We start from the raw sequence: 13,440 nt of genomic DNA, 5'->3' as shown, positions 1-13,440 counted from the left end.
GTGGCTGCTTGTACTAGTCCGGACTGATGCCGATTTATAATGCTAGCTCATTGAGGTACCATACCGCAGTTTAACACGAATACCCCACTCAGACACAGTAAACTGACTCCGAACCGATCAGTCCTTGTTTAGCCCCATAATGCCGAGCGCAAGACAGCGTAACAACAAGTACCATCTTTTAACGTCTTTTGGTATGACGCGGCCGGGGATCGAACCATCCGGGCGGACGCTCTACCACTAGACCACGGAGGCGGTCCACGAAGAAACGAAGACAGTCACTGAAGGTGGCAACACGGCAAAGTTGGGGTGTTGTTGTTTGGTTGATAATGAACATAGAAAATTTGTTAATTTAGATTACTGAAATCTGAATGTAAACGAGTTTCAAAACTTTTGTTGACTGGTTTACAAACAATTTCTATACGTATTTACGACAGTGTAATGTTTATAAATGATCATTGTTCATTGAATGTAAGTGTTTGTAGGTATGATTACTTACTGAAATATAAACCTTACACCTAGCTGACACACAGAAGATGTCAATGACAATCTTTTCTATTATAATGAATACACTTTCATTATGACTTAAAACTATCGCGAAGTTCATACTCTGCAAACGTGAAAACAAGCACCAACGCATCCCCACGAACACTAAAAATACGTGACCCGCACACACACAAATTCCCCTGTCCCCACACAACTATTTTCAAGAGCATTTATCCGTTTAATAACTGGTAGGTTCAGTGATTATTATTAGTCCTACTCCTATACACATCTGTTACGAGGCTATAAGCACATTATGTACATCCTAATCCATAATTACCAGCTGAGTAAATGACAATCCTTAACCAGTGTTAAATCACGACACCAAATATTTGTCAAAACACCTTTGGAGCATGCGGGATACACTTTGTACGTCTGACGTTTGTAGCATCAATATTATATCTGTGCGTAAATATTTTATAGAGCGCCACCTGGGAAGGTTACTCATGTCATTGACAGCAAGTGTGCAAGTCAAGTGTGTTTTTCACCTGTAAAATGAGAGTGCCGAACAATATAACAAGACTGTTTACTTAATCAGGTCATGTATACGCGACTAAAGCTTGTGTGTAGTGGGTGTGAGTTTAAGTGGTCAAAGATCAGTAGGCCTACATTGTCAAGGTGTCAGAAAACGCGAGTGTGGTGCTATGATATCAAGAACATTGGACAAATTTCAACGCGAGGGACATTGAATATCGGTCAAATTCGATGGTACACACTCAGAAGTTTCCGTGGCCCTGATCCAGTGAAGTTTCCACGACTGACCCCACAGCATGTCACAGCGATATTACAAGCCAATGAAACGTCCGTGGAAGAAACATACGGACCTGTCAAAGGATTTGAGACAAACCAACTACAGTCAAATAACCCCATAGAAGATCGTCGCGGTGAAGCAAGGTTATTGACGAGCCATAGTAAGTGGGGGGTTGGCGGCCGGTATTTGTTTGGCATGTTTGATGGTCATGCAGGTAATTCTTGTGCTCAATCTGTCCGTGAACGTCTATTTCACTACATAGCGGTGACTTTATCTTCACCTGAAATTCTGCATCAAATCAAGGATGATAAGATGAATTTGGATGAAGAACTAATGCATCAGTATAGGAGTGGTTTGGACTATTACAATGAAAATCTAGGAGCTGTTCAACAGAGAAGTCTGGCAAAGTTTGCAAGTGAAACCCTAGCAGTACACGGAGAAGAAGACACTCTTGTAGACAATTTGACAAATGCTTTTGTCAGGTTAGATCAAGATATTTGTACTGAAGCTTTACCCGAACAAAACTCTAATTTGAACTTTCACTGTCTGCACTCAGCCTTCTCTGGTGCTGTGGGTTGTGTGGCTTTTGTGGATGGACTAGATTTGTATATAGCCAATGCTGGCGACGCTCAGGCAGTGCTTGGTGTTAATACTCATGGAGACGAGTGGGAGGCAGTTGCTCTCAGCAATTTACACAATGCTGATAATGAATCGGAAGTGAACCGTTTGTTCAGACATCACCCGAATGAATCAGGAAATATTTTAAAGAATGGGCGTTTGTTTGGTGACTTAGCGCCACTGCGTGCATTTGGCGATGTTCGATACAAGTGGGCTTCTAAAGATTTGAAACATATAGCAAATACGGTACGGTCACCACAGTCTGCCATCAGTATCTATGGCAACCGACTCATTCCGAGGAATTACCACACCCCACCATATCTGACTGCTGAACCGGAAATAATCCACCATCGTCTTACACCCAGAGACAAATTTCTTGTGCTAGCCTCAGACGGGTTGTGGGACACGTTATCACCCGAGAAGGTCGTTCAACTCGTTGCAGGGCACTTGGATGGTCGGCAGGTATGGGTCAACTTCCATCCCCCTCAGGGCGCGACCTTGAAAGATATCAATGAGATGCTCAAACGACGGAAATCCAGTCTTGCCAATATCACCGTGGATGCAAATGTTGCTACACATTTGATTCGGAACTCCTTGGGCCCGGATCATGGACAACTTTCTGCACAGCTAACCCTTCCGGACAGTATTGTGAGATTCTACAGAGATGATATTTCTGTAACTGTGATTTACTTCGATACCGACTACATCATTGATAAGGCTTCTGTGTGAGTGTTTGTGCTGGGAAACTTGTTAACTGTTGTTGAACCTTTTGTTATTGCTGTGGAAAGACTTTGAACTGAAAGCTCTGTTGTTAGTTGTTTACTGCATAATAGGATTATGATGATAGTTGTCGAGACAAATTTCTTCACAGTATACACTGGTATAGGCCTGATAGTGCTATTCCATATCATACCCTCATCACAAAGGATATACAACGATTAGACTAATCAATGAATACCACTGTTAGCATGGCTAGGCCACAATATATTAATTATTAGATTTAGCCTTAGGCCAGAAGAATTTTTTGATATTTTACTTATTTAGACAAACTGGTCACGGCTTCTGGGTACAATAACAGTTGATGGATGTGATTTACCTGATGCAGTTATCTTTGTTTTAATACCTATGTTGTATTTCGTCAAACAAAGAAAGAAATCGAACACATGACTATTTTCTTCATCCGTAGCTACATGGGTACAAGAACAAAATGGGGGACTTGGTGTTTCGTAGTGAGGCAGGTGGGGAGGAAAATATAACGATTAATTTATTGTGGCCTTAGTGTAAGTCGACACTCAACAGTGTCATTCAAATACAGGAAGCCATCATGGTCAGTTCCATGGGAAAATCACAGAACATTTACATTTTATTTGAGTCTCTTATAGGAATTTTCACATCTTTGTATCACAGATGTTCTGGGGTCATGGTGGCTAAATTTTAAGGGTGCTGCATTTCGCTGTGCTGAGTTGTATCCCTTAGGCGTTCCAGAAACCTATGATCATGATTTGAATCACATTTCTTCACCCTGATTGCATCTAGACTTGTCCGCACCGTACACGAATATTCTAGCAATTCATTTTGTTAAGTTGCTGACAATAAAAATACTGACGATTTGTTTTGTTTCCACTGGACTGCTGGACCACCTTGATTATAATGTGATCCTGATTTGGTTCGTGGCAATGTATTTATCAAACCCTGCACCCTAATGATGAAATGATGCACCAGTTACTCACAGTATTAATCTCAATGATATGATACACAACATGCAGTGTATATATACATGTGGGATATACCTTACATGAATTAATGCTTCAATGAAGATTCTCTCAATCTCATTAAAATCAGATCTTTGTACTTGCTACTGCTAAGCAAAGATCTGAGGACATCCTGTTATGGGTCTTGTCAGAATGACCTTTCATCCAACTAATCAGAGTGTCACTTACCAAATCGGGAGAGTGCTGCTTGGAATGTGTTTTCTAGTCATTCCAAATGATAGATACTGTCTTTACGACTGATTCCGTCAAAATCATCATCTATCTCTCGCTTCAGTGGGATAAAAAAATTAAAAGGAAGAGACTTTCCACAGCATGTGGGAGGTACAGTCATACAATTATGGCAACCTGTTAGACATTCTGGAATATTCTACTCTTCAGTATTGTTCAAAGCATATAGTTGAAACTGGTGCTGCAAAGATCAAGAAGGCTGCTTTCTGATTGGCTAATCATGGCCAATGTCGACCTCTTGTTAGTTTTTTCATTGGGGACATGATGGGATGTCCTCAGATCTTTGTTTAGTGATAGCGAGAACTAAGATCTGATTTTAATGAGATTGGGATTGTCTACAAGTAAAATGGGTAAGGTCAAGAAAGAAATACCTGTATTTCTGGTAACGTGTACCCAATAGATTTGGGTCGGTAGGAATTAATATACGAATTTGATAATGCTGAACACAAATGTATTGTTTAAATGAGATGATAGTTAAATTTTATTTTAGTTTGAAGGTCAAAATAGCTACAGCAGCTGGGAGTAGATTAAAAATATGTGATCAGCTCAACTTGGTGTGGCACACTGGAGACTTTGAAGTTCTAGGTATTATTCTTAACCTGGAATGAAAGGATTTATGGGTAATCAATACTCGTAAAAGATTAGAAAATATCAGTTATTAAAACACTTGCTTTACCACAGCTAGTTCACATATTCATGGCTTTCCCAATTCCGCCTGATGCTTTTATTAAGAAATTAGATAAAATATTTTTTGGTTTTCTTTGGAACGGAAAAACAAATAAAATAAAAAGATAAAATATTAAGAGAGAATATAAAAATGGGGGACTAAGAATGCCTGATATTAAAACTTTTGTGAAATCTCTAAAAATCTCCTTTTTAAGTAAATGTATTAAACATCAGAAATGTTAGCAATATGACATTCCAGTAAAAGATTTACTAAGATTAGGTTCAAATGCTTTTATCTACACAAAAGCTTCTAACCCTTATTGGAACGATGTTTTTAAAGGTTTGTGTGAATATTTTAGAAAATATGAATTAGACCTTTCTCTTATTGAAGACATCATGAATCAACCGTTATGGTTAAACCACTACTTAAACTCCCCAAAGCTTTTCATAAAAGATTGGTATAATAAGGGTATTTGGTCCCTAAAACATATTTGTCAGGGAAATAGATTTTATTCCATTTGAAATTCTAAAAGAAAGATACAATATTAAAGGGACTTTTTTGCATTATGTTCAACTTATTTCAATTATTCCCCAAGCTTGGAAAACAGCAATTAAAAAACAATTTGATGTAGATTTGTACTTTGACATGTATATTCTTCCATGTTATCAGAACTTATTGATTTGTAAAAAAGGTTCAAGACTCTTTTATGATAAACTTATTTTTTCTGCCTCACAACATAAAATATGTAAGAAATGGGAAATTGAATTTGGTGAATGCTTAGAATGGGCTAAATGTTTTGTCTCTTTTAGAAAAGACATTAGAGATGTAAAATCGATAGACTTTCAATTTAGATTTCTGCATAGAATGATATATACAAAAAAAGAACTTTATAAAATGAAACTTGTCGATGATTTATGTGAATTTTGCAAGATAGAGAAAGAAAACTTGATGCATGTATTTTATGACTGTGAATATGTGTTTGAATTCTGGCAAAACTTGTAGTCTTTTTTGAATTCTGTTGGAAATAATCATATACTTTTTACAAGATTTAATGTATGTTTTGGTGAAATAAGTGTAAAACCTGCAAATAATCATATTATTATGTTAGCTAAGAGACACATTTTTATTTCTAGTTTAAAGAAAAGGAAACCCTCAAAGGACGTTTTTTAAACAGGTATTAAAAGATGCTATATATTTGGAATATCTGTCAGCAAAAACTAACAATAAGCTTTGCACTTATAACAGAAAGTGGATATTGTATTGTGGTTTACATGATGCCTTGAATCTTACATAGATTGCTGACTGTGTGTTATTATTGATTGTTTCCAATCACTTTGACTCTATTGCCAAAGAAAAACTGCAATGTTTCTCCAAGATATAAAGGATTACAATACTATAATTTGGTACTGTTTATTCTTTTATTATTAGCTTATCTTTCTACGATTGCTCATAAATATGGTGTTAACTACTTTCATGCCAGAACATCTTGCTCGATCCTACATGATCAAGACCTATCCTCCAAATATGCGGTGTCAAATTGTTAATAATGCTAAATATGTGTATGTGTATGTATATCGATGTGTATGTAACCACTGAAACTGGAATAAAAAGGATTGGAAAAAAATAAATAGCTACAGCAACAATAATAGGCAAAAAAAACACAATTTTTTCTCAATGTATAAATATGCGTTTCTTCGTTTCTGTTTTCAGCAATAAAAAAAATATTTGGGTGGCAAGTGAAACAGTGGGTCTGTTGTTTTAACGGAAGCACAAGAAATGTTTGTGGCCTAATGATCTGCAGTTGGGCTTGATTATATTATTCGACCGTCTCCGTGGTCTAGTGGTAGTGCTTGCCTCCCTGGAGAGTGGAAGGTCCGGGGTCCGATCCCCAGATGCGTCAAAAGATGGTACTTCTTGTTACCCTGTCTGGCGCTCAGCATCAAGGGTTAAAACAAGGACTGGTCCTCTCAAAGTCAGTTTACTGTGTCTGAGTGGGGTATTCATGTTAAACCGTGGCATGGAATCTTGGTGGGCTAGCACTATTAAATCGACATTAGTCCCGACACACACGTGCATGTACGATATGAGTACAATGATCTTATTTCACCTCATCTTATTATATTATTCAAGGTCAATTCAATCTCATATAATGGCTTAGTCTAAACATGCATTAATAATATGTCCATTCGATGTGTCAGTTCTTTGAAAATACTCAGCTTTTGTTTTCCTGTGATTTGTGCATTGTGAACAGTTTTGCGGTATATAGTATATTGTGTCGTGACATCAGGGTATCGTACTGTGCATAGTCCTTATCTACTATCATTATTTTCAGGGGAACCTCCAGTAGACCTGTAAGAGTTAAGTTTGGATGTATTGTGATGCTTTGAGTGTTATAATCAGATGAATTATTGAAAGTAAATACGTTTTTCTCAGAACATGGAGTGGTTTTGTCAGACGTTTCAATCAACAAATATAAAGGACAAGTAAGATAAGGACTCTGATGTGTTTCTCATGTTGTTTTTTAGTGAGAAGATACATTAATTTTTCACCACTTACATTTATAGCTCACCTGACTGAAAGTCAAGGGAGCTTGTGTCATTGCCTGTTTGTCAGTCGTGTCATTCATCATAAATATCTTCTCGTAAAACACACTGGACCGATAAAGTTGAAACTTAGTGAAAAAACATTTTTCAGTTACCCATCAAGTTTTGAATAAAATGAAATTTGGTATTTGTAGTTAGTTATGGGGCTCGACCTATGTTCTGTTTAGAATATGATACATTTTTACTTTGTTTTGATCTCGATCTTAAATTCTCTCAAAGTGTATATATGCCACCATAATCTTTTCTGGAATTGCCAGACTAAGGGAGCTGAACTTCGACATTTTTTTATATCTCCTTATGGTGCCATCCTACTTTGTCAGGTTTGTTGCAGAGTTGAGCTGGTTATTATTATTTATGCAGAAACTACTTGAATGAATATCAACGACAGTGGCTGTCTTTGTTACAGAGTTGTGTTATTTATTTATGCAGAACATATTTGTATGAATATGTGGCCTGAGTGGCTGTCATGATCTTTTAGACTGTTGACATGTTTAACTGTAGACAACATACAGGTGAGCTACAGTTACCAAGAGGTAAGCCTAATGTGTCAAAACAGTTGACTTCAGCAGGGATGTATCTAGACCAGATCAGAGGTTGATATTCTGTCTGCAGCAAATGTCATTAAAAATTCACAATTTGGAACTTAAAATTTCCCACTTTATGGTACCATGTAAAAACATATTTTACTGATAACTAATTTTGTGGCTTTGTAGAAGTAACCTGTATTCACTTCTAACAAGACCAATAAATAGGAACAGGTTTTAATGATTAGTTTTACATTATTGCATTGAATGCAGTCTCGAAATGCTCTGAATTTATGAAATAATCTAATTTAAAAAAATCCCATTTTTGAACATAAATAACAATATTTCCCAAATTGCATGTCAAGGGCACTTACATGCAGTTACGAGTCCTAGATGAATCCCCGTTCAGAGGTTACCAGGAAGCTGTTTTGTTTATATTGAACATGAGCAAGATTTACACTTGTACCAAAGCTGATCTTGATAGATGTATGTGATGACCTTTTATATGAATACGTGATAAATGTTCACCTGGGGACACAAGGATCACAAACTTGTTCATGTTTCGATTTTCTGTGCAGTTTCAAAACCAATGTTTTTCATGCATTTTAGTTTACTATGTATTAAGCATACTTCCATACTTTATCAAGTTTATTGGGCAGCATATCGCATTTCTCAGTATTAACGTGACAACATGTTGCCATGGTTACAACATTATCAGCAAGACAAGCATTATGAGATGGGATATTTTATTCCCTGGTGTCCAGGTGGTTTCATGATCCTACTCAGAAGATGCTGTACACAAAGCTCTTCATTTGATTGTTTTATTTTGTATTTTTGCACGTTAAATTAATACCAGTAACTTGTTTGTCTGGTCCTGTCTGAATTATATGCAGGCCATCATTTGCCGATATGGCCGGAATATAGAGGAGTGCTGCATGCATAAACAAACAAACTAACAAGCTTATTCAGTTCATGTATTGTGGGGCGGTTGGGTAGCCTAGTGGTTAAAGCGTTCGCTCGTCACGCCAAAGACCCGGGTTTGATTCCGGACATGGGTACAATGTATGAAGCCCATATTGCTGGAATATTGCTAAAAGCGGCGTAAAACCATACTCGGTCAGTCAGTCAGTGATGTATTGTGAGTGAGCGAGTATGGTTTTATGCCGCTTCAACATTATTCCAGCGGCGGTGGAGACCAGATATGGGCTTCACACAGTGCACACCTGTGGGGAATGGAACCCAGGTCTTCAGCGTGACCAGAGACACGCTTTAACCACTGGGCTACCCCACCGCCCCTGTTCTATTCTGGGGGCGGTGGGGTAGCCTAGTGTTTAAAGCGTTCGCTTGTCATGCCGAAGACCCTGGTTCGATTCCCCACATGGGCACAAAGTGTGAAGCCCATTACTGGTGTCCCCCGCTGTGATTTTGCTGAAATATGGCTAAAAGTGGCGTAAAACCATACTCACTCACTCACTGTTCTATTCTTACTACAGATTGTTGATTCAGCCTGAGATGTTTCTAGAGTTGTACGTCATGTAACATTCGATTATTAAGACAAGTCCAGCTGGTATTTATGTTAAGTGGACACCAAATACTTATATATATTTACTATCTCAGGCCATATGTAAGAATGCATGGCAACAGTGAAATTCTTGTTTTTAAAAAAATTGATGTTTTAAATTACAGTTGTTGAAATGTCCTGAGGCCAGGCAGACAATTTTTCTTGTTTCATTATGGAGTTGATTTTCAATTTTGAGGCCAATGTTGCAGAGGGGAGGAGGTCTCCAAAAACTCTTAATGTTTTTGTTAACATATTAACAATAAGAATATAGGATATTGTTTGCATGTTTTGAAACTGTTTTTCATTTGCAAGGCTTGAATTGACAATTAGAACACATTTCCAAACATCATAAACAATTAGCGTACTTTCCTTTCAACATGGCACACTTTGAAACACTTTTTGTTATTAGAAGTCTTCCAAGAAGATAAGAAAAACATCGGTCTGTCCTATATCTGTTGTGATGTGCTTTTGCAACACCTGTCAGTATCATGGATTAGCATTTTGTTTTGTTGCTAGAAATGAAGTTTCAGCTTGATTTTCCACTGTGTTTTTTGGTGAAATCTATTTTTGTAGTAGCTACACCAGGTTTTGAAGATGACGCAGATCATGTGATAACTTAGTTGGCTGGCTGATTCGTTCCAAGGTCAAAATTGAAAAAATTAAAATGTCCCATGGTAGCAGGACATGGAGTCATCCCACAGATGACATCCTTACCTTGTCAGTGTAGCAAGGCGTGGAGTCATCCCACAGATAACATCCTTACCTGTCAGTGTAGCAGGGCGTGGAGTCATCCCACAGATAACATCCTTACCTGTCAGTGTAGCAGGACATGGAGTCATCCCACAGATGACATCCTTACCTTGTCAGCTTGCTGACGGGGTTAACATCTTTAGGCATATGGACAAGGCGTTCTGATCAGAAGGTCCGTGGTTCAAATCCCATCACAGGACTCGAAAATGTTACGGCTGCTACACCATTACAGTTTATTGTTGATGTTAAAGCTTTGCCAGGACGACCTTGACATAAACATGATAACGTAGCCAACATTGAGAAGAAGGCCTTATTACTTAGCTTTAGTCGTTAACATTTTTTTCTTGAATACAAATCTTGAACCTCGTACATGTTTGTGTTACCTCGTGAAGTGTTTTTGGAATGGCTGATTTCCTCCATAGAGCGCACTACTTTAGATGTAATCCCTTGCAGTCTGGTTTACAATGATTGTAAACCCTCCTACGAGGAGTTTCTAATACAAATTATAAAAAATTGTACTTGGTATTTTAAACGTCCAATGTTCTGAAATGGAAGGCAAGAAATGAAAGGCTTCATTATGGATGATGGGAATCGAACCTGCAACCTCATACATCGTGTTTGGTTTTGTGACCCACTGTTTTCCCCCTGAGCCATCGGGGCAGGTGGTGAAAAGTTGTTGAATTTTACATGTCATGAATCTGTTTGGTCCATGGTGCATGTGTTTTTTTGTCTCAAACGCTTTGATCAAATTCCTTTTTATAGCGTGACATGCAGTATTGTTTCACTATAAGGTATCTCAAATTTTTCTAATTTTTTCTGGTATTTCGTGCATTTAGAACGTTCATAAGTTGCACGAAACACCACTCCTTGGTTTTGGTTGAAAATATGAAACAACACACAAAATAATTACCTATGTGATTAGCCGCTTAATGAGTTGGATTACTTGAGATTGTAAACCCTGACTTTCAGGAACATGGTCCAATGGTCCATGGGTATGTACCCTCCCATCAGGGTTTACAATCTCAAGTAATCTCGAGAAGTGGTTTCTCCTTTACTTATTATATTAAATGCCTCTGAATTTAAGGAAATAAGAACTCTGAACAAGTTTGTTATTTTGGACGAATAAAGTTCCCTAATTTGCATACCACAGGCATTTGTTTTACCTCTGGATAATCCATGATTCACCACTGTTGCTCTGTAGAAAGTGTGTCTTCTAACCTCACAGTATACAACTAATTTTAGTGATTACAGTGGCACATTGGCCTCAGTCCGGCAGACCACCTCAGGGGTCAGGTCCTCCGGTACTTGTTTGCATATTGACTCATCAAGAGTATTTATTAGTTTTGTTATACTAAATTCACTTTTAAGTTTATGAAGCCTTTAAACTGTCATCAACACATTTACATATTGACACATCAACACATTTACATATTGACACATCAACACATTTACATAGTGACACATCAACACATTTACATAATGACATCAACACATTTACATATTGACACATCAACATACAATGTATTTACATATTGACGCATTTACATAATGACACATCAACACATTTACATATTGACACATCAACACATTTACATATTGACACATCAACACATTTACATATTGACACATCAACACATTTCAAAACACATTGGCACAACAAATAATGACACAACTACACCTCAACATATTTACATTTCAACACATTTGCACATCAACACATTTTGGCACATAAAAAAAATATTGACACATCAACACAGACAAATCAACACGTTGAAACATTGGCACATCAATGCAGAAACATTGACACATTGGCACATCAATACACAATTACACAACATATTGGCATATCCACTCACATTGACATATTGGCACATGAATACATTGACACATGGGAACATGAACAAATATTGGCACATGAACAACAGTGACACATCAACGTGTATTGGCACATGGACACATTGATACATCCATATTGGCACATCAACAAATATTGGCACATCAACACATTGACAAACAAATTGGCACATCAACAAACATTGGCACATCAAATATTGGCACATCAACACATTAACCCAACAGATATTGGCACATCAATACACTGACCCAACAGATATTGGCACATCAACACACTGACACATCCATATTGGCACATCAACACATTGACACATCCATATTGGCACATCAACACATTGACCCAACATATATTGGCACATCAATACATTGACACATCCATTTTGGCACATCAACACATTGACCCAACAGATATTGGCACATCAACACATTGACACATCCATATTGGCACATCAATACATTGACCCAACCGATATTGACACATGAATACATTGACACATCCATATTGGCACATCAACACATTGACCCAACAGATATTGACACATCAATACCTTGACACATCCATATTGGCACATCAACACATTGACCCAACAGATATTTGCACATCAACACATTGACCCAATAGATATTGGCACATCAATACATTGACACATCCATATTGGCACATCAACACATTGACCCGACAGATATTGGCACATCAACACATTGACTCATCCATATTGGCACATCAACACATTAACAAACAAATTGGCACATGAACAAACATTGACACAACAAATATTGGCACATCAACACATTGACCCAACAGATATTGGAACATCAACACATGTTGACTTTTACTGTCACATTTGTCCTCTGTACATATTTCATAAATGTGGCCATTGGAGATTTGATCATGCACAATGAAGTGAGCTACAAATTAGCAAATTGCTGCAAAACTGCTGATGATAGCAATCATCAGTCACTTTCTACAGATACACATCGTGTCTGACACACTCGCGAAATGAGTAAATGCTTGCCTTCAGCGTGACAAAACACTCTCCACAAGACTGTATGAGTGAGTGAGTGAGTTTGATTTTACGCCGCTTTTAGCATTATTCCAGCAATATCACGGCGGGGGACACCAGAAATGGGCTTCACACATTGTACCCATGTCGGGAATCGATGCCGGGTCTTCGGCGTGACGAGCGAACGCTTTAACCACTAGGCTACCCGACCGCCCCTAGACTGTATGACAAGACGGATGACTTCAACTTTCCAATAGTCAACTTTCCCTTCATGTAGGGCAATATTCAAGCAGCTCCAGCCTATGGTGTTTACAACCTTTGAGATACAATCGAGCATGCTCTTTCTACCAAGAGTGTGTCTTACGACTCTTGCTCAGAAGTTGTTTGATCAAGGTTACAACATTCAAGGCCTCAGTAAAGCTTTCAAAAAGTTTTATGGTAGACATGTGGAGGACATTTCCAAATTTGACGCATCAGTGACAAAAATGATGTCCAATGCAATTCCTATTTTGACTGTACCATGTTTTTTCAGGTGAACAAATGACTTGCCTTTGCATGTGTTTGTGAT

At 37.8% G+C, this 13,440-nt stretch overlaps 1 protein-coding gene across 1 annotated transcript; it reads left to right on the top strand.

Moving 5' to 3' along the window:
• The first annotated feature begins 984 nt into the window (after window positions 1-984).
• LOC139454544 (pyruvate dehydrogenase [acetyl-transferring]-phosphatase 1, mitochondrial-like) lies at window positions 985-8,728 on the top strand. The gene has a single exon (XM_071236326.1). It carries the CDS (start codon window positions 1,082-1,084, stop codon window positions 2,636-2,638), a length of 1,557 nt encoding a protein of 518 aa, XP_071092427.1. The 5' UTR covers window positions 985-1,081; the 3' UTR covers window positions 2,639-8,728.
• The last annotated feature ends 4,712 nt before the right edge of the window (window positions 8,729-13,440 follow it).

Source organism: Haliotis cracherodii, unplaced genomic scaffold, assembly GCF_022045235.1.
Source record: "Haliotis cracherodii isolate W230 unplaced genomic scaffold, xgHalCrac1.p SCAF_10, whole genome shotgun sequence".
Taxonomy (NCBI): domain Eukaryota; kingdom Metazoa; phylum Mollusca; class Gastropoda; order Lepetellida; family Haliotidae; genus Haliotis; species Haliotis cracherodii.
This window is presented reverse-complemented; position numbering and strand designations above follow the sequence as displayed.